The sequence below is a fragment of the Oncorhynchus kisutch genome, linkage group LG4 (assembly GCF_002021735.2).
Source record: "Oncorhynchus kisutch isolate 150728-3 linkage group LG4, Okis_V2, whole genome shotgun sequence".
NCBI classification, from domain to species: domain Eukaryota; kingdom Metazoa; phylum Chordata; class Actinopteri; order Salmoniformes; family Salmonidae; genus Oncorhynchus; species Oncorhynchus kisutch.
In genome coordinates, this window is record NC_034177.2 from 7,784,824 (window position 1) to 7,807,038 (window position 22,215).

A 22,215-nucleotide genomic window follows, 5' to 3' on the forward strand; every position below is an offset into this window, starting at 1 on the left:
TAGGAAATGGTAGCTTACAATGGCATATAAATGAATAGCCTACTTGATGGCCAACAGATGCAAATGTAGCTTGTCTTTCGACACATTTTAATGTCATTTTCATTGTGGACTTTCCCCCCATAATACAAGACCGCGAGGGAGTTCCAGAACTTCCATTATTTTAATTCCACTGGTGCAGCGCTCCAGACCCTAGAACCGAGCAAGAGTAAAACCCTTCGCTTGATACTGTTATCCGTTAGAGAAGTCGACATTAGAATGCAGTTTACTTTAAACCACCTTTTTGAGCTAATTTATCTAAAGAGCTCTAGTGCGCCTAAAGTCGTTTTCCAATTATTTGTCGCCGTTTTTATCAGCTCTATTGCGTTACTATGTTTTATGGAAAAATGGTGTCTCCATAATGACCAATCTATACTGGACAAAAATATAAGCGCAACAATTTCAAAGATTTTACTGAGTTACAGTTCATATGAGGAAATCAGTCAATTGAAATTAATTCAGTAGGCCCTAATCTATGGATTTCACATGACTGGGATTACAGATATGCATTTGTTGATTGCAGATACCTTAAAGAATGGGCCTCACAATGGGGCTCAGGATCTCCTCATGGTATCTCTGTGCATTCAAATTGCTTTCAATAAAATGCAATTGTGTTTGGTGTCTGTGGCTTATGCCTGCCCCATATGATAACCCCACCACAGCAATGGGGCAAAGCAAACCAGTAGCCCGCACGATGCCATACATGTGGTCTGCACTGCCAAATTCTTTAAAACTACGTTGGAGGCAGAGAAATTAACATTCAATTCTCTGTAAACAGCTCTGGTCGAGCATGCCAATTTCACGTTCCTTCAAAACTTGAGACATCTGTGGCATTGTGTGTGTGACAAAAAACGGAACATTTTAGAGTGGCCTTTTATTGTCACCCAGCACAAGGTGCACCTGTGTAATGATCATGCTGTTTAATCAGGTTCTTGATATGCCACACCTGTCAGGTGGATGGATTATCTTGGCAATACAAAGGAGAAATGCTCACTAACCGTGATGTAAACAAATTTGTGGCCAAAATTTGAGAGAAATAAGTATGGAACATTTCTGGGAACTTTTATTTCACCTCTAGAAACATGGGACCAACACCTTTACATGTTGCGTTTTTATATTTTTGTTCAGTGTAAATAAATAGCCTACCTACAACTGATAAAAATGTGTCACATATTTGTCCTGCTGTCTCCCTGACTCAGCGGCCTCTTGCTGCAGCGCTCTCTCAACCAGTGCTCTCAACTCACACACACACCCCTCCAGCCCTCCTCTTCTCCACCATTCACTCACTCCGTAACAGCCTGCTCACTGCCTGATAGTCAACAGCAGCAGGTCACAGTTAAATATATACATTTCTAAGAGAAATGCCACGGTGCAGTTTAGAATTGGCCCAAAAACACAACACCCGCGACAATACATTTTCACCTGCAACATTGTTTTCAAGGTAGTCCTTGGCAACACTGTCTGGCAGAATGATTTTTGTCAGAGCAGATGGTGTGAGGGAGGGGGCAGGTACAGCATTATAATCATTTGTACACTGTAAATGAACTGTAAATTGACCTTAACTAACTAAGCCTGAAATATAAATTGTATTTAAATTAAAACAATATTTAATACATTGAGACACGATCACGTGTATTTTTTCGTGGGAATACATTGGAACAGCTGCCCTAAATTTAAAATGTTTTTCCTGACAGGTAGTCTCTCTCATTACCTGTTCTGACAGATTGTCTCTCTCATTACCTGTTCTGACAGATTGTCTCTCTCATTACCTGTTCTGACAGATTGTCTCTCTCCACCTGTCCTGACAGACTCTCTCTCTCCACCTGTCCTGACAGACTGTCGCCATGACAGCAGAGGAGACCATTAACATCAAAGAGGTGGAGGTGATCAAGCTGATGCTGGACTTCCTCAACTCCAGGAAGCTTCACATCAGCATGCTGTCTCTGGAGAAGGAGAGTGGCGTCATTAATGGCCTTTACTCTGACGACATGCTCTTCCTCAGGTACCAGCATGGCTACAAACACAGCGTCATTCTGCAGTCTGTATGGGAATAACACCCAGCTAGGCATGCCTCCATCAGGAAGAAGACTCTTCAGAAAGACCACCCCGTTAGGACTCTTTTTAATGTGCAGGTTTTTCCTCCAGCCCAGTTCTGATACACAGCGGTCTAAGGCACTGCATCTTAGTGCTAGAGGCATCACTACAGACCCTGGTTCGATCCGGGGCTGTATCACAACCGGCCGTGATTGGGAGTCCCATAGGGCGGCACACAATTGGCCCAGCGCCATCCGGGTTAGGGGAGGGTCTGGCCGGTGGTAGGCCATCATTGTAAATCAGAATTTGTTCTTAACTGAAACTGCCTAGTTAAATAAAATAATAATATTAATCACGCTCCACGACTCTGTAAACAAGTCCATGTCCCAGACCATCTGTTTTGTAGATTCAGCTATCCAAAAATGAATGGAAAAGTTAAGCACCATATTATCTCCAGATTTGCAGTGCTTATCTTTTCTATAAATTTGAGGCCGGAGGCATAGAGCTGAATCTACACGAACTGCTGGCATGGGATGTGAACTCATCTTGATATGAGACAACATTTTAAATACTGAAAACAGCATTTTTGGAATGATATGTCCCCTTTTTAAGTACACCGATAGTGTTGGCGTATGTGAGGTCCTGCCGTTTTTTTTTTACACAAATCTTATTTCATGCTGCACTGCACCTTGTACAGTACTCCGTGACCTTCACCAGAGAGACTTAATCTAAAGATCCCCCTCGGGACATTATTCAATTTAGCGTCAGTAAGTGGCTGATTACATAAACGTTTCACTATAATACGATTTTCAGAGTCGTTGTTTACCCCTCTTTGTTTTCCATCAGGCTTATCCAATTAGGATGCTCTGTTGCAGTAGTACACAAATACTATCCAATTAGGATGCTCTGTTGCAGTACTACACACAAATACTATCCAATTAGGATGCTCTGTTGCAGTAGTACACACAAATACTATCCAATCAGGATGCTCTGTTGCAGTACTACACACAAATACTATCCAATTAGGATGCTCTGTTGCAGTAGTACACACAAATACTAACAAATTAGGATGCTCTGTTGCAGTAGTACACACAAATACTAACAAATTAGAATGCTCTGTTGCAGTAGTACACACAAATACTAACACATTAGGATGCTCTGTTGCAGTACTACACACAAGTACTAACATATTAGGATGCTCCGTTGCAGTACTACACACAAATACTAACACATTAGGATGCTCTGTTGCAGTAGTACACACAAATACTAACAAATTAGGATGCTCTGTTGCAGTAGTACACACAAATACTATCCAATTAGAATGCTCTGTTGCAGTAGTACACACAAGTACTAACAAATTAGAATGCTCTTGCAGTAGTACACACAAATACTAACAAATTAGAATGCTCTGTTGCAGTAGTACACATAAATACTAACAAATTAGAATGCTCTGTTGCAGTACTACACACAAATACTAACAAATTAGAATGCTCTGTTGCAGTAGTACACACAAATACTAACAAATTAGAATGCTCTGTTGCAGTACTACACATAAATACTAACAAATTAGAATGCTCTGTTGCAGTTCTACACACAAATACTAACAAATTAGAATGATCTGTTGCAGTAGTACACACAAATACTAACACATTAGGATGCTCTGTTGCAGTAGTACACACAAATACTAACAAATTAGAATGCTCTGTTGCAGTAGTACACACAAATACTAACAAATTAGAATGCTCTGTTGCAGTACTACACACAAATACTAACAAATTAGAATGCTCTGTTGCAGTACTACACACAAATACTAACAAATTAGAATGCTCTGTTGCAGTACTACACACAAATACTAACAAATTAGAATGCTCTGTTGCAGTAGTACACACATACTAACAAATTAGGATGCTCTGTTGCAGTACTATACACAAATACTAACATTAGGATGCTCTGTTGCAGTAGTACACACAAATACTAACACATTAGGATGCTCTGTTGCAGTACTACACACAAATACTAACACATTAGGATGCTCTGTTGCAGTAGTACACACAAATACTAACACATTAGGATGCTCTGTTGCAGTAGTACACACAAATACTAACACATTAGGATGCTCTGTTGCAGTAGTACACACAAATACTAACACATTAGGATGCTCTGTTGCAGTAGTACACACAAATACTAACACATTAGGATGCTCTGTTGCAGTAGTACACACAAATACTAACACATTAGGATGCTCTGTTGCAGTACTATACACAAATACTAACATTAGGATGCTCTGTTGCAGTAGTACACACAAATACTAACACATTAGGATGCTCTGTTGCAGTACTACACACAAATACTAACACATTAGGATGCTCTGTTGCAGTAGTACACACAAATACTAACACATTAGGATGCTCTGTTGCAGTAGTACACACAAATACTAACACATTAGGATGCTCTGTTGCAGTAGTACACACAAATACTAACACATTAGGATGCTCTGTTGCAGTAGTACACACAAATACTAACACATTAGGATGCTCTGTTGCAGTAGTACACACAAATACTAACACATTAGGATGCTCTGTTGCAGTACTACACACAAGTACTAACACATTAGGATGCTCTGTTGCAGTAGTACACACAAATACTAACACATTAGGATGCTCTGTTGCAGTAGTACACACAAATACTAACACATTAGGATGCTCTGTTGCAGTAGTACACACATACTAACAAATTAGGATGCTCTGTTGCAGTACTATACACAAATACTAACATTAGGATGCTCTGTTGCAGTAGTACACACAAATACTAACACATTAGGATGCTCTGTTGCAGTACTACACACAAGTACTAACACATTAGGATGCTCTGTTGCAGTAGTACACACAAATACTAACACATTAGGATGCTCTGTTGCAGTAGTACACACAAATACTAACACATTAGGATGCTCTGTTGCAGTAGTACACACAAATACTAACACATTAGGATGCTCTGTTGCAGTAGTACACACAAATACTAACACATTAGGATGCTCTGTTGCAGTAGTACACACAAATACTAACACATTATGATGCTCTGTTGCAGTAGTACACACAAATACTAACACATTAGGATGCTCTGTTGCAGTACTATACACAAATACTAACATTAGGATGCTCTGTTGCAGTAGTACACACAAATACTAACACATTAGGATGCTCTGTTGCAGTACTACACACAAATACTAACACATTAGGATGCTCTGTTGCAGTAGTACACACAAATACTAACACATTAGGATGCTCTGTTGCAGTAGTACACACAAATACTAACACATTAGGATGCTCTGTTGCAGTAGTACACACAAATACTAACACATTAGGATGCTCTGTTGCAGTAGTACACACAAATACTAACACATTAGGATGCTCTGTTGCAGTAGTACACACAAATACTAACACATTAGGATGCTCTGTTGCAGTACTACACACAAGTACTAACACATTAGGATGCTCTGTTGCAGTAGTACACACAAATACTAACACATTAGGATGCTCTGTTGCAGTAGTACACACAAATACTAACACATTAGGATGCTCTGTTGCAGTAGTACACACATACTAACAAATTAGGATGCTCTGTTGCAGTACTATACACAAATACTAACATTAGGATGCTCTGTTGCAGTAGTACACACAAATACTAACACATTAGGATGCTCTGTTGCAGTACTACACACAAGTACTAACACATTAGGATGCTCTGTTGCAGTAGTACACACAAATACTAACACATTAGGATGCTCTGTTGCAGTAGTACACACAAATACTAACACATTAGGATGCTCTGTTGCAGTAGTACACACATACTAACAAATTAGGATGCTCTGTTGCAGTACTATACACAAATACTAACATTAGGATGCTCTGTTGCAGTAGTACACACAAATACTAACACATTAGGATGCTCTGTTGCAGTACTACACACAAGTACTAACACATTAGGATGCTCTGTTGCAGTAGTACACACAAATACTAACACATTAGGATGCTCTGTTGCAGTAGTACACACAAATACTAACACATTAGGATGCTCTGTTGCAGTAGTACACACAAATACTAACACATTAGGATGCTCTGTTGCAGTAGTACACACAAATACTAACACATTAGGATGCTCTGTTGCAGTAGTACACACAAATACTAACACATTAGGATGCTCTGTTGCAGTACTACACACAAATACTAACAGCATTCAAGGAGAACTGTACAGTTTTTCATAAAACCTCTGTAACTAACAACTCAGATCATATTACTAGTCACCACTCTGCTACCAGAAGGTACAAGGTGAATGGATGAAGGTCAAACAGGGTCTTGTTCACTACACGGAAGAAAACGACCCAAAACGGAGTGAAATGATCTGAACTAAAAAAATAAATGTAAAACATCTTGTTTTTGTTTAATGGACACAACCCAGGTTAACTCTATGACCTGATAGCTATTCCCATGTTGTGTCACAGGCAGCTGATTCTAGATGGCCAATGGGAAGAGGTCCTACAATTCATTCAGCCTTTAGAAGGCATGGAGAAGTTTGACAAAAAGAGGTGAGAGAACCTTTTTTCTTTTCATGCTTATCTGATCCAATGTCTTCCACCCAAATGTGAATCTTAACTCTTGCCAGACACACAGGTCACAGGTTAACTCTTCAGAGATTTGATTAGCCAGTCAAGAGTGAGGTGTCGAGACCGAGAGGTGAAATTAGATGTTATCTTTGTACAGTCAAGCCATTTTGTTTAATTACATATGAAGAAATGCACATTTTCAATTTTGGCATTTAAAAAAAAATGTTTACTGAATGTTATAAATGTGTCTTGTGATCTTGCCTGGCTTGTCTAGGTTCCGCTACATCGTCCTGAAACAAACATTTCTGGAGGCCCTGTGTGTAAATAACGCCATGTCAGCTGCTGACGACCCTCAGAACGTGAGTGGGACAAGCCAGTCTATACCGCAAGCGTTGCGTGTACGACCGTATTCAAATAGACATACTGAGATACTGGCAGCAAAAGCCAACCGTCAGTTGAGCAAGATCCATTTCAAGTATTTCTACAAGTCTCTGAAGTGATCAACTGATAAGATGGCTTATGATTTCGGTCTCTGTTTTTATGCTTCGGGTGTAGCAAGCTAAAAACATCACCAAGGAAGGAAACCGGGACTTTTCCAGTGTAATTTGGAAGTAAATTTCATGTTCAATGAAAAAATAAAATAATAAGCACTTCCTAATTGATGAATTACATTTCAGTGATCTTAAATTGTCTTAGAATTAGTGGGTTATACTATATCTATTAGAAGTAGTGGGTTATACTATATCTATTAGAATTAGTGGGTTATGCTATATCTATTAGAAGTAGTGGGTTATGCTATATCTATTAGAATTAGTGGGTTATGCTATATCTATTAGAAGTAGTGGGTTATGCTATATCTATTAGAATTAGTGGGTTATGCTATATCTATTAGAATTAGTGGGTTATGCTATATCTATTAGAAGTAGTGGGTTATGCTATATCTATTAGAAGTAGTGGGTTATGCTATATCTATTAGAATTAGTGGGTTATGCTATATCTATTAGAAGTAGTGGGTTATGCTATATCTATTAGAATTAGTGGGTTATGCTATATCTATTAGAAGTAGTGGGTTATGCTATATCTATTAGAATTAGTGGGTTATGCTATATCTATTAGAAGTAGTGGGTTATGCTATATCTATTAGAATTAGTGGGTTATGCTATATCTATTAGAAGTAGTGGGTTATGCTATATCTATTAGAAGTAGTGGGTTATGCTATATCTATTAGAAGTAGTGGGTTATGCTATATCTATTAGAAGTAGTGGGTTATGCTATATCTATTAGAAGTAGTGGGTTATGCTATATCTATTTAGTACGACTTTACTCAGTAAACGCCAGTGAATTAATCTCCACCCCCTTTCCTTATGCTGCCCGACAGCTGGAGCTGTCCATGCAAGAGGCGGTCAGATGTCTCCACAGCCTGGAGGGGTTCTGTCCCTCTAAAGAGGACTACAGTAAACTATGCCTGCTCCTCACGCTGCCCTGCCTCACCCAACATGCTGAGTTCAAGGACTGGAACCCCAGCACGGCCCGGGTGCACTGCTTCGAGGAGGCCTGCGCCATGGTGGCCGAGTTCATCCCTGCCGACAGGAAGCTGAGCGAGGCTGGGTTCAGGGCCAGCGGCAACCGCCTCTTCCAGCTGCTCATCAAAGGAGTTTTGTACGAGTGCTGTGTGGAGTTCTGTCAGGTCAGTGTTGGCCAATCAAATGTATTTATAAAGCCCTTTTTTTTACATCAGCAGGTGTCACAGTGCTTTACGTTAGTTAACCAGGACCCCAACGACCTAAAGAGAAGCAGAAGCACAGTGGCCAGTCAAAACTCCCTAGAAGGTAGTCACCTAGAGAAGAATCCAGGCTCAGTAAATATGGCCAATGTGTTGGCTGGAGGTGAATGAGGCCAGTTTTCTAACCTTGTTTCAGAATGTCAAGTGCTTTTGAGAAAAGGGTTGAAAATGTCCCTTTTGAAACACAACATTGTTCTCCATTTCTGAAACTCTACAGAGGTCCCAAGGATGAGGCACTCCACCACGTACACAATGGTAGGGGAGCTTCACAGTAGATCAGTCTACATTATTATGGGCGGCAGGGTATCCTAGTGGTTAGAGCGTTGGACTAGTAACCGGAAGGTTGCAAGTTCAAACCCCCGAGCTGACAAGGAACAAATCTGTCGTTCTGCCCCTGAACAGGCAGTTAACCCACTGTTCCTAGGCCGTCATTGAAAATAAGAATTTGTTCTTAACTGACTTGCCTAGTTAAATAAAGGTAAAATAAAAAAAAAAAATATTATGCTGATCTGAAAACACAGGATAGGTGAAGTTAATATAGAAATATGACTAGCAGGAGTTGTCTCTTGCCTCGGTAATACCAGTTCAGATGGAGGGAAAGGAGACAAAAAGAGAGCCATTATTAAACGTATCTGTACTGTTCTCTTCCAGAGCAAAGCCACGGGGGAGGAGATCACGGAGGACGAGGTGCTCTTGGGCGTGGACATGCTGTGTGGCAATGGCTGCGACGAACTCGACCTCTCCCTGCTTTCGTGGCTCCAGAACCTCTCGCCAGGCGCCTTCTCCTGCGCCTTTCAGCAGAAGACCCTGGCCATCCACGTGGATCGCCTGGTCAAGCCCACCAAGGCCGGCCACGCCGACCTGCTCACCCCCCTCATCAGCCGGCTTTCCCCCTGTCCCTCTTCGCCCCTGCAGAGGCCCCAGTCGGCAGACACCTACATGTCTCGGTCCCTGAACCCGGTGCTGGACGGGCTGTCCCATGGCCTGGCGGCCCAGGCCCAGAACAAGAGGGGCACGGAGGGCAGCGTGAGACCGGCGCTCAGCCAAAGCATGGTGGAGAATAACGTGCACCAGCTGGACGACGACTCGCCAGAAAGGTACAGCATTAGGCCCTTCAGGGTTAATTTAAGGTTTATTGAAATGGGTAGGCACTGGGCCCTTCAGGGTTCATTTAAGGGTTAATGAAATGGGTAGGTACTAGGCCCTTCAGGGTTCATTTAAGGGTTAATGAAATGGGTAGGTACTGGGCCCTTCAGGGTTCATTTAAGGGTTAATGAAATGGGTAGGTACTAGGCCCTTCAGGGTTCATTTAAGGGTTAATGAAATGGGTAGGTACACTCACAGTCACACTAACAAACACACTCACAGTCACACTAACAAACACACTCACAGTCACACTAACATACACACTCACAGTCACACTAACATACACACTCACAGTCACACTAACATACACACTCACAGTCACACTAACATACGCACTCACAGTCACACTAACATACGCACTCACAGTCACACTAACATACGCACTCACAGTCACACTAACATACGCACTCACAGTCACACTAACATACGCACTCACAGTCACACTAACATACGCACTCACAGTCACACTAACATACGCACTCACAGTCACACTAACATACGCACTCACAGTCACACTAACATACACACTCACAGTCACACTAACATACGCACTCACAGTCACACTAACATACACACTCACAGTCACACTAACATACACACTCACAGTCACACTAACATACGCACTCACAGTCACACTAACATACACACTCACAGTCACACTAACATACACACTCACAGTCACACTAACATACACACTCACAGTCACACTAACATACGCACTCACAGTCACACTAACATACACACTCACAGTCACACTAACATACGCACTCACAGTCACACTAACATACACACTCACAGTCACACTAACATACACACTCACAGTCACACTAACATACGCACTCACAGTCACACTAACATACGCACTCACAGTCACACTAACATACGCACTCACAGTCACACTAACATACACACTCACAGTCACACTAACATACACACTCACAGTCACACTAACATACGCACTCACAGTCACACTAACATACGCACTCACAGTCACACTAACATACACACTCACAGTCACACTAACATACGCACTCACAGTCACACTAACATACGCACTCACAGTCACACTAACATACACACTCACAGTCACACTAACATACGCACTCACAGTCACACTAACATACACACTCACAGTCACACTAACATACGCACTCACAGTCACACTAACATACGCACTCACAGTCACACTAACATACACACTCACAGTCACACTAACATACGCACTCACAGTCACACTAACATACACACTCACAGTCACACTAACATACGCACTCACAGTCACACTAACATACACACTCACAGTCACACTAACATAATTCTAATCAATTTCATACGATTATATGGCTTCAGGGTGGAATATTCTAGTCATTCATATAAATTCCATCAACAGATACACTCCTTACCAGGATTCACAATGAACCCCAATTCCATTCAGGTCCAAACGCCTTTCTTCACCCCTGAACCTTTCCTCACCCCTGAACACGTGGAACACCTGTTTATTCTGTTCTAGATCCACGTGGAACACATGTTTATTCTGTTGTAGATCCACGTGGAACACCTGTTTATTCTGTTGTAGATCCACGTGGAACACCTGTTTATTCTGTTGTAGATCCACGTGGAACACCTGTTTATTCTGTTGTAGATCCACGTGAGACATTAAGCATCGCTGTGTGTGTGCTGTTTAATCTTTTTTAAAGTATATATATTTGTTACATTTTATTTAACTAGGCAAGAGAGTTAAGAACAAAATTCTTATATAGAGTGACGGCCAAACCCTCCCTTAACCCGGACGACGCTGGGCCAATTGTGCGCCGCCCTATGGGACTCCCGATCACGGCTCGATAGTGATACAGCCCTGGATCGAACCAGGGTCTGTAGTGACGCTTCTATCACTGCGATGCAGTGCTTTATATCTAGCGCCATTCGGGAGCAGGTGGTGATTAACCGCCCAAAAGGGACTACAGATCTTTAGCCATTGAACCAAATAGTGGATCTCTGGGGCGGCAGGGTAGCCTAGTGGTTATAGCGTTGGACTGGAAGGTTGCAAGTTCAAACCCCCGAGCTGACAAGGTATAAATCTGTCGTTCTGCCCCTGAACAGGCAGTTAACCCACTGTTCCTAGACCAGTTAACCCACTGTTCCTAGACCAGTTAACCCACTGTTCCTAGACCAGTTAACCCACTGTTCCTAGACCAGTTAACCCACTGTTCCTAGACCAGTTAACCCACTGTTCCTAGACCAGTTAACCCACTGTTCCTAGCCAGTTAACCCACTGTTCCTAGACCAGTTAACCCACTGTTCCTAGACCAGTTAACCCACTGTTCCTAGACCAGTTAACCCACTGTTCCTAGACCAGTTAACCCACTGTTCCTAGACCAGTTAACCCACTGTTCCTAGACCAGTTAACCCACTGTTCCTAGACCAGTTAACCCACTGTTCCTAGACCAGTTAACCCACTGTTCCTAGACCAGTTAACCCACTGTTCCTAGACCAGTTAACCCACTGTTCCTAGACCAGTTAACCCACTGTTCCTAGACCAGTTAACCCACTGTTCCTAGACCAGTTAACCCACTGTTCCTAGACCAGTTAACCCACTGTTCCTAGACCAGTTAACCCACTGTTCCTAGACCAGTTAACCCACTGTTCCTAGACCAGTTAACCCACTGTTCCTAGACCAGTTAACCCACTGTTCCTAGACCAGTTAACCCACTGTTCCTAGACCAGTTAACCCACTGTTCCTAGACCAGTTAACCCACTGTTCCTAGACCAGTTAACCCACTGTTCCTAGGCCAGTTAACCCACTGTTCCTAGGCCAGTTAACCCACTGTTCCTAGGCCAGTTAACCCACTGTTCCTAGGCCAGTTAACCCACTGTTCCTAGGCCAGTTAACCCACTGTTCCTAGGCCAGTTAACCCACTGTTCCTAGGCCAGTTAACCCACTGTTCCTAGGCCAGTTAACCCACTGTCTAGGCCAGTTAACCCACTGTTCCTAGGCCAGTTAACCCACTGTTCCTAGGCCAGTTAACCCACTGTTCCTAGGCCAGTTAACCCACTGTTCCTAGGCCAGTTAACCCACTGTTCCTAGGCCAGTTAACCCACTGTTCCTAGGCCAGTTAACCCACTGTTCCTAGGCCAGTTAACCCACTGTTCCTAGGCCAGTTAACCCACTGTTCCTAGGCCAGTTAACCCACTGTTCCTAGGCCAGTTAACCCACTGTTCCTAGGCCAGTTAACCCACTGTTCCTAGGCCAGTTAACCCACTGTTCCTAGGCCAGTTAACCCACTGTTCCTAGGCCAGTTAACCCACTGTTCCTAGGCCAGTTAACCCACTGTTCCTAGGCCAGTTAACCCACTGTTCCTAGGCCAGTTAACCCACTGTTCCTAGGCCAGTTAACCCACTGTTCCTAGGCCAGTTAACCCCACTGTTCCTAGGCCAGTTAACCCACTGTTCCTAGGCCAGTTAACCCACTGTTCCTAGGCCAGTTAACCCACTGTTCCTAGGCCAGTTAACCCACTGTTCCTAGGCCAGTTAACCCACTGTTCCTAGGCCAGTTAACCCACTGTTCCTAGGCCAGTTAACCCACTGTTCCTAGGCCAGTTAACCCACTGTTCCTAGGCCAGTTAAACCCACTGTTCCTAGGCCAGTTAACCCACTGTTCCTAGGCCAGTTAACCCACTGTTCCTAGGCCAGTTAACCCACTGTTCCTAGGCCAGTTAACCCACTGTTCCTAGGCCAGTTAACCCACTGTTCCTAGACCAGTTAACCCACTGTTCCTAGACCAGTTAACCCACTGTTCCTAGACCAGTTAACCCACTGTTCCTAGACCAGTTAACCACTGTTCCTAGACCAGTTAACCCACTGTTCCTAGACCAGTTAACCCACTGTTCCTAGACCAGTTAACCCACTGTTCCTAGGCCAGTTAACCCACTGTTCCTAGGCCAGTTAACCCACTGTTCCTAGACCAGTTAACCCACTGTTCCTAGGCCAGTTAACCCACTGTTCCTAGACCAGTTAACCCACTGTTCCTAGGCCAGTTAACCCACTGTTCCTAGACCAGTTAACCCACTGTTCCTAGACCAGTTAACCCACTGTTCCTAGACCAGTTAACCCACTGTTCCTAGACCAGTTAACCCACTGTTCCTAGACCAGTTAACCCACTGTTCCTAGACCAGTTAACCCACTGTTCCTAGACCAGTTAACCCACTGTTCCTAGACCAGTTAACCCACTGTTCCTAGACCAGTTAACCCACTGTTCCTAGACCAGTTAACCCACTGTTCCTAGACCAGTTAACCCACTGTTCCTAGACCAGTTAACCCACTGTTCCTAGACCAGTTAACCCACTGTTCCTAGACCAGTTAACCCACTGTTCCTAGACCAGTTAACCCACTGTTCCTAGGCCAGTTAACCCACTGTTCCTAGACCAGTTATGGCACTGTATTATATTTAGCCATTGAACCAAATAGGGAATCTCTGCATATGGCACTGTATTATATTTAGCCTTAACACGATTACTAATAATACTGTTACCAATGCTTTATCATACATTATAGCTTTGCTGCACTGTCCTGAGAGACAGTGTCTTACCACTGTCCTGAGAGACAGTGTCTTACCACTGTCCTGAGAGACAGTGTCTTACCACTGTCCTGAGAGACAGTGTCTTACCACTGTCCTGAGAGACAGTGTCTTACCACTGTCCTGAGAGACAGTGTCTTACCACTGTCCTGAGAGACAGTGTCTTACCACTGTCCTGAGAGACAGTGTCTTACCACTGTCCTGAGAGACAGTGTCTTACCACTGTCCTGAGAGGTCCACCACTCTGCTCTTACAAAGAGCCCGTCGAGGCTGCTGGGTATAGAGATGGAAACATACTAGTGGCCACATTCAGTATCCTGACACCTATTGGAAAATGTGACTATTTCTGTTTGTCATTTATATCTGGTAAGATAGCTAGTTTTTAAATATCTATATTTATATATATCTATATATAAAGACTGACCACATAGTAGTGAATGTTGTTTTTGCAGTTGTAGGTATTAATAGAGGCTGTATCAGCATTAAGGTCTTTATTGTTGTGATGTAAAGCTGAGCCATGTGTTTACAAGCTTGATCAGTCCTCTAGGGAGTCCGTTTGGCACCGTGTGACGTACGTCTGGCATCGTGTCGCGTGCGTTTGGCATCGTGTCGCGTGCGTCTGGCACCGTGTCGCGTGCGTCTGGCACCGTGTCGCGTGCGTCTGGCACCGTGTCGCGTGCGTCTGGCACCGTGTCGCGTGCGTCTGGCACCGTGTCGCGTGCGTCTGGCACCGTGTCGCGTGCGTCTGGCACCGTGTCGCGTGCGTCTGGCACCGTGTCGCGTGCGTCTGGCACCGTGTCGCGTGCGTCTGGCACCGCGTCGCGTGCGTCGGGCACCGTGTCGCGTGCGTCGGGCACCGTGTCGCGTGCGTCGGGCACCGTGTCGCGTGCTTCGGGCACCGTGTCGCGTGCGTCGGGCACCGTGTCGCGTGCGTCTGGCACCGTGACGCGTGCGTCTGGCACCGTGTCGCGTGCGTCTGGCACCGTGTCGCGTGCGTCAGGCACCGTGTCGCGTGCGTCTGGCACCGTGACGCGTGCGTCTGGCACCGTGACGCGTGCGTCTGGCACCGTGTCGCGTGCGTCTGGCACCGTGTCGCGTGCGTCGGGCACCGTGTCGCGTGCTGGTTCACTGACTAGCTGACTGTAGTCTGTAAAGGCAACTGTGAAATGAAGTACGAAAACATTAGTCAAAAGAAAATCAGATGCGCAAATCGACCATTAGGGTCCTACCTACACTTGTGTAGATCTGAAAGGAATTAATAGATAGTTATTTTCCTATATGCTCTGTGGTATATGCGGTCTGTACCGGTCGACTGTTCTGTAGCCAAACGATGATGATGATAGTCTATACGCAATATGGTACTAGACCTCCCTAGGGTGTAGGGGCTGGTTTGGGATTGGTTGAAAGTGTGCTTGTTTAGCAGTTTATGCCATTTTTGGAGAGGACACTGTAAACCTGTTCCTGCCAAGCCTATAGTCATGTGGATATTTTGTCCCTGTGTCAACAGGATTGTCCCACCGGTTCTGGTTCTGGCCTCCAGTGGACCAAATGTCATGCGCACCCCTCTGGCCCCCGGGGCGGACGGTGGGCCGCCAAACGAAAAAGAGGTAATTTCACCCCCTTGTATCACGCAAGGCATTTCCTGTGATGATTTAGGTTTAGCGAGACCAGCGCATATAACTGTAAATGCCCATCACTAACATTTCTATGTATTTCTGTCATTTCCTGCAAACAAGATTGCACCCCCATCTGGCCATTCAGGAAAAAAACATTAGGACATACATTATAAAAGGCAATACATATTGATGTCTGTCTGTCTGTCTCTCTCTCTCTCTCTCTCTCTCTCTCTGTTTCTCTGTCTGTTTCTCTGTCTGTCTCTGTTTGTGTCTCTGTCTGTCTCTCTGTCTGTCTCTCTTTGTGTCTGTTTCTCTCTGTCTCTCTGTCTGTCTGTCTCTTCTCTCTCTGTTTCTCTCTCTCTCTTTCTCTCTCTCTGTCTGTCTGTCTGTGTGTGTCTCTCATATGGTCTCTCTCTCATGGTATCCCCCACACCCCCATCTCCTCACCCACTGACTTTAGTTACCCATAAATCCAACGACCTCGTCCACGGGGGAGTCGACCCCACAGACACCCTGTCACCTGACGGGGGAGTCTATGAGCTACTGCCGACCGCCTCATTTTATGCGGGGGCCATAATTTGACGACACAGGGTCACAGACAGCGGTGTACAATCTGCTTTGATGGCTGGTCTTGACACAGCCAGCCTGCGAGCACACTCATTGCTCATTTTAATATATCTCGGAAGCCCAGCAGCTTTAGATTGGATTTTTCTGTGCATGCATAGAGTCACGTTAGAGAGATGAAGAGTTGGCCCGTTGTGTGTTTGATGGCGATTTTTTCTTTTCATGTGGATTAGCTTTGAGGCCTTGTAGAGAGGGCTGTACTGTAGTTTGCCGCGTGTTTTGGAGGTAACCTCATGACCTGACATAATGGTGTATTTCGGTCTTGGTGTACTATATTCGTCTCTCTTTCTAAATGCGTGTGTGTCTTCCTCAACAGCACGACGGTGAGCAGATCCAGGAGTACTACAGACAGAAGAAGCGTGTTCAGCAGCACTTGGAGCAGAAGCAGCAGCAGAGACAGCTGTACCAGCAGATGCTGCTGGAGGGAGGGGTTCACACACAGGAGGGGCCAGATGCCCAGCATAACCTCACTGAGAAGTTCCTCAACAGGTTAGAGACAACACACACACACACCTGGAGGGAGGGGTTCACACACAGGAGGGGCCAGATGCCCAGCATAACCTCACTGAGAAGTTCCTCAACAGGTTAGAGACAACACACACACACACCTGGAGGGAGGGGTTCACACACAGGAGGGGCCAGATGCCCAGCATAACCTCACTGAGAAGTTCCTCAACAGGTTAGAGACAACACACACACACACCTGGAGGGAGGGGTTAACACACAGGAGGGGCCGAAATAGACTGTATAAATAATACAGTACCAGTCAAACGATTGGACACACCTACTCATTCAAGGGTTTTTCTGTATTTTTACAATTTTTTACATTGTAGAATAATAGTGAAGAGATCAAAACTATGCAGTAACACATATGGAATCATGTAGTAACCAAAAATGGTTTTCTAAAGACCAATTAGCCTTTTAAAATTATAAACTTGGATTAGCTAACACAATGTGCCGGTTGCTGATAATGGGCCTCTGTACGCCTATGTAGATATTCCATAAAAAATCTGCCGTTTCCAGCTACAAAAGTCATTTACAACATTAACAATGTCTACACTGAATCTGATCAATTTGATGTTATTTTAATGGACAAAAAAAATAGCATTTCTTTCTAAAACAAGGACACTTCTAAGTGACCACAAACTTTTGAATGGTAGTGTAAATGTCTAAAATCCTGTTTTTGTTTTGTCATTGTGTGTAGATTGATGGGGGGGGGGGGGGGGGGGGGGGGGGGGGGGGGGGGGGGGCAATTTAATCAATTTTTGAATAAGGCTGCAATGTAACAAAATGTGGAAAAAGTCCAGGGGTTTGAATACTTCCCGAATGAACTAATAGTTAGATGAAAACATTTACATGCTTTGCAAGAAGAACGATTTCCACAGCGAACATGTTATTTGTTTTGAAAGCATATTTTGATTTATTTGAGTTCGAAAATTATTTGGTCTGTAACTTTAAAAAAAAAATAAAAAAAAATATTTTTGTTGTCATTCAGTCTAAAATTTCAACATTCATGTTGATCTCATTGACTGTCCTGATCTTTGATCTACAGCTCCATTTATGAATTTTGAATTCCCCAGCAACAGATTGTTGTGGCTTCAAAAATGATTAAATAAATATAAATGATAATATAAATAAATTGTATTACATATTGTGATATCAATTAAACCATGTTAGCATGAACACAATTGCGTAGTTACCACACTGCTTAGTAGCTATTAAGTAGTAGATTCCCAAACAGCCAACAGTAAAACAATAGGTTTAGGTTGGAATTGTGTAGTAATACGAATAAGAAGTGTTTGTTAACCAGTAGGTCCCAAAACTCTGCTCATCTCTACTCAAATCACAACATCATCACTACTAACTGACCACTCATGTAGTAAATAAAACAAAACGTGTGTTAATGAGTTAACATGAGGTCGTGATGAATAGTAAAATAAAAAAATAATGAACTTGTGGCTATATACTGCCATCTGGTGGTGAGTAGAAACAATTGCATAACAGGAACGATTACAAACCTGACAGAGCTTGAGAGGATCTTTAAAAATATATATATAATTTCACCTTTATTTAACCAGGTAGGCTAGTTGAGAACAAGTTCTGATTTGCAACTGCGACCTGGCCAAGATATATTAAACACAAGACACAAACAACAACAACACAGAGTTACACATGGAATAAACAAACATACAATCAATAATACAGTAGCAAAATCTATATACAGTGTGTGCAAATGAGGTAGGATAAGAGAGGTAAGGCAATAAATAGGCCATGGTGGCGAAGTAATTACAATATAGTAATTAAACACTGGAATGGTAGGATGTGCAGAGGATGAATGTGCAAGTTGAGATACCGGGGTGCAAAGGAGCATGATAGATAAATACATTTATACAGTATGGGGATGAGGTAGATTGGATGGGTTATATTATAGATGGGCTATGTACAGGTGCAGTGATCTGTGAGCTGCTCTGACAGCTGGTGCTTAAAGCTAGTGAGGCAGGTAAGAGTCTCCGGCATCAGTGATTTTTGCAGTTCGTTCCAGTCATTGGCAGCAGAGAACTGGAAGGAGAGGCGGCCAAAGGAAGAATTGGCTTTGGGGGTGACCAGTGAGATATACCTGCTGGAGCGCGTGCTACAGGTGGGTGCTGCTATGGTGAACAGTGAGCTGAGATAATGCAGGGCTTTACCTAGCAGGGTCTTGTAGATGTCCTGGAGCCAGTGGGTTTGGCGACGAGTATGAAGCGAGGGCCAGCCAACGAGATCATACAGGTCGCAGTGGTGGGTAGTATATGGGGCTTTGGTGACAAAACGGATGGCACTGTGATAGACTGCATCCAATTTGCTGAGTAGAGTGTTGGAGGCTATTTTGTAAATAACATCGCTGAAGTCGAGGATCGGTAGGATGGTCAGTTTTACGAGGGTATGTTTGGCAGCATGAGTGAAGGATGATTTGTTGTGAAATAGGAAGCCGATTCTAGATTTAATTTTGGATTGGAGATGTTTGATGTGAGTCTGGAAGGAGAGTTTACAGTCTAACCAGACACCTAGGTATTTGTAGTTGTCCACATATTCTAAGTCAGAACCGTCCAGAGTAGTGATGTTGGACGGGCGGGCAGGTGCGGGCAGCGATCGGTTGAAGAGCATGCATTTAGTTTTACTCGCATTTAAGAGCAGTTGGAGGCCACGGAAGGAGAGTTGTATGGCATTGAAGCTTGCCTGCAGGGTTGTTAACACAGTGTCCAAAGAAGGGCCAGAAGTATACAGAATGGTGATGTCTGCGTAGAGGTGGATCAGAGAATCACCAGCAGCAAGAGCGTAATCATTGATGTATACAGAGAAGAGAGTCGGTCCAAGAATTGAACCCTGTGGCACCCCCATAGAGACCCTCCGATTTGACACACTGAACTCTATCAGAGAAGTAGTTGGTGAACCAGGCGAGGCAATCATTTGAGAAACCAAGGCTGTCGAGTCTGCCGATGAGGATGTGGTGATTGACAAAGTAGCCTACCTATACATAAGCAGAGAACAATGCGAGAAACTCCCCAAATACAGGTGTGCCAAGCTTGTAGCGTCAAGAAGACTCGCGGCTGTAATCGCTGCCAAAGTTCTGAATACTTATTTCAGTTGTTTTTTTTGTTGCAAAAAATGACAACCTGTTTTTGCTTTGTCATTGTGGGGTATTGTGTTTTAGATGAGGAAAAAATACAAATGAATCCATTTTAGAATAAGGCTGTAAACATAACAAAATGTATACACACATTATCTTTATATATATATATATAATTACACACACACACACACACAGTGCAATCTGAAAGTATTCAGACCACTGAATGGTTCATCCTTGGGAGCAATTTCCAAACACCTGAAGGTACCACGTTTATCTGTACAAACAATAGTACGCAAGTATAAACACCATGGGACCACGCAGCCGTCATACTGCTCAGGAAAGAGACGCGTTCTGTCTCCTAGAGATGAACGTACTTTGGTGCGAAAAGTGCAAATCAATCCCAGAACAACAGCAAATGACCTTGTGAAGATGCTGGAGGAAACAGGTACAAAAGTATCTATATCCATAGTCAAACGAGTCCTATATCGACATAACCTGAAAGGCCGCTCAGCAGGAAGATGTATCCAGTGATGCTAGATGTTATACCTGGCCAGACGGTGAATCATGCAATCATTTTTTTTTAAATAAATAATTTTAATGCTTTTGGAGTTTCATATTTTTCGATATTACATTTGTGTTCCGGTCAGACAAGTGTCAAGCTGAGACACTTTAGCTTCCACATAAAAAGAGCGACTGGGAGCCACCAAGCCACTGCCTCATCCATCTTTTATCACAGGGACTCAGTTGTCTTTCTCCATGCCTGTGTTCCTCCCAGCCAGACCGGGATGCTTGTTGTGAATGCAGGGGTAGACCTCACCTGGAGGGAGACACAAACCATCTGTAAGGACCCAGGATTACAATTTCCTGAATGATGTTAGTGAAGTAAATCGAACAGAGGGACGTCAAGACTCACCCAACATCTCCTCCTGTTCCTACTTCTTCTTCTTCTCAAACTTGTGTCTCAGCTCTGCCTGGCGCTTTCCTTTCTTTTGGGCATGGCCCAGATAGATCCGCCTCCCGTTGAACTCCTTCGCGTACATTTCTTCCATTGCCTGAGGGTGTCAGATATAGTGATTGAGACACTAGACTCAGACACTGAGCTCTATTCTACATCTAGAGGGTAATTATAATGTATGGCATCACTCATCCTCTGGGCATCCTTAAAGGGTCTGATAAACATTTTTATCTCATTGAGCATCATGCTGTTGTGAAGTGCACAAAACCATAACCCTTTTGAAGAGCCATTCTCATCACAAACCACCTTGCAGGAGCTCATGTCTCCGATGATGGAGAAGGTGTTGTACAGGGTTATGCTGCAAAATCGACTTATCAAGATTGTTCAGAGAGACGTTACTAACGGTAGGGTCTTGTTGATAGCAAATGATACGCATAGGTTTTCCTTTGTCCACTTCAATGTCTCCAGAGTCCACTCAGCATCTGCTTTCCGGGTGAAAGTTGACATAAGCACATCCCAGGGATCGGTGGGTGCTGAACTTGTGATAGAGGATAGCCTTGTGTGTATTCTGATGATCTCCCACATACAAGGAGCCTCCAGTGTTTTTATAGGCCCCCTGGGATTCATTTCACAAAACAATGTGCAGGAAAAAAAACTCCTGAAAGTTGACAGGCTGATGTCATCTTGATTGACACAGATGAGCTTCCTTGTTTGTTTCAATAAACGGCTAGGTAAATATCTTGCACACAAGCCCAAGAAAGGTTAGAGTATATGGGGAAACAATTCAGATTTTTTTTTTTTTTACTAATATTCAAAATTCCCGGGAACCAGAGAATCACTTGAATGGTATTTTCTACAGCATTCTAAAGCTCCCATTGTTAAATCAGCGATGACATCACACATTCTAGCCTCTAAGCCTTTCAATCATATCAACTGCATAATATCTATTACCCACCAGTTCAACCTCCTGTTTATCTAGCCATTAACCCCTCTAACCTAAATGAGTCCTTCCTTCCATTACAGACACATTCTTTCACCTGTCATTATGTCACCTCTTCCCTCTGCTCCAGCTATGTGGCTCCCATCTCGACTGTCGGAGGCTTGAAAGACTAAGCGTTCAGCTCTGTCTGAAGATCGTAGTCCAATCTTACTCTATCATAGATCTGTATTATTTCATTCTTGTTTGTTTTGCTTTTTCAGGAGCTTTGAGTTTTCTTTTTGTAGTGAAAAGATCT

General features: G+C 43.6%; 1 protein-coding gene across 1 annotated transcript in view; it reads left to right on the plus strand.

Moving 5' to 3' along the window:
• LOC109888505 (WD repeat-containing protein 47-like) overlaps window positions 1–22,215 on the plus strand; it is a 33,954-nt gene that overhangs the window by 2,153 nt on the left and 9,586 nt on the right. The window contains 8 exon segments of the mRNA XM_020479677.2: window positions 1,845–2,038; window positions 6,572–6,655; window positions 6,948–7,032; window positions 8,052–8,360; window positions 9,108–9,553; window positions 15,683–15,782; window positions 16,732–17,007; window positions 17,009–17,094. Coding sequence (XP_020335266.2) covers window positions 1,881–2,038; window positions 6,572–6,655; window positions 6,948–7,032; window positions 8,052–8,360; window positions 9,108–9,553; window positions 15,683–15,782; window positions 16,732–17,007; window positions 17,009–17,094 — 1,544 coding nt within the window. The 5' untranslated portion in view covers window positions 1,845–1,880.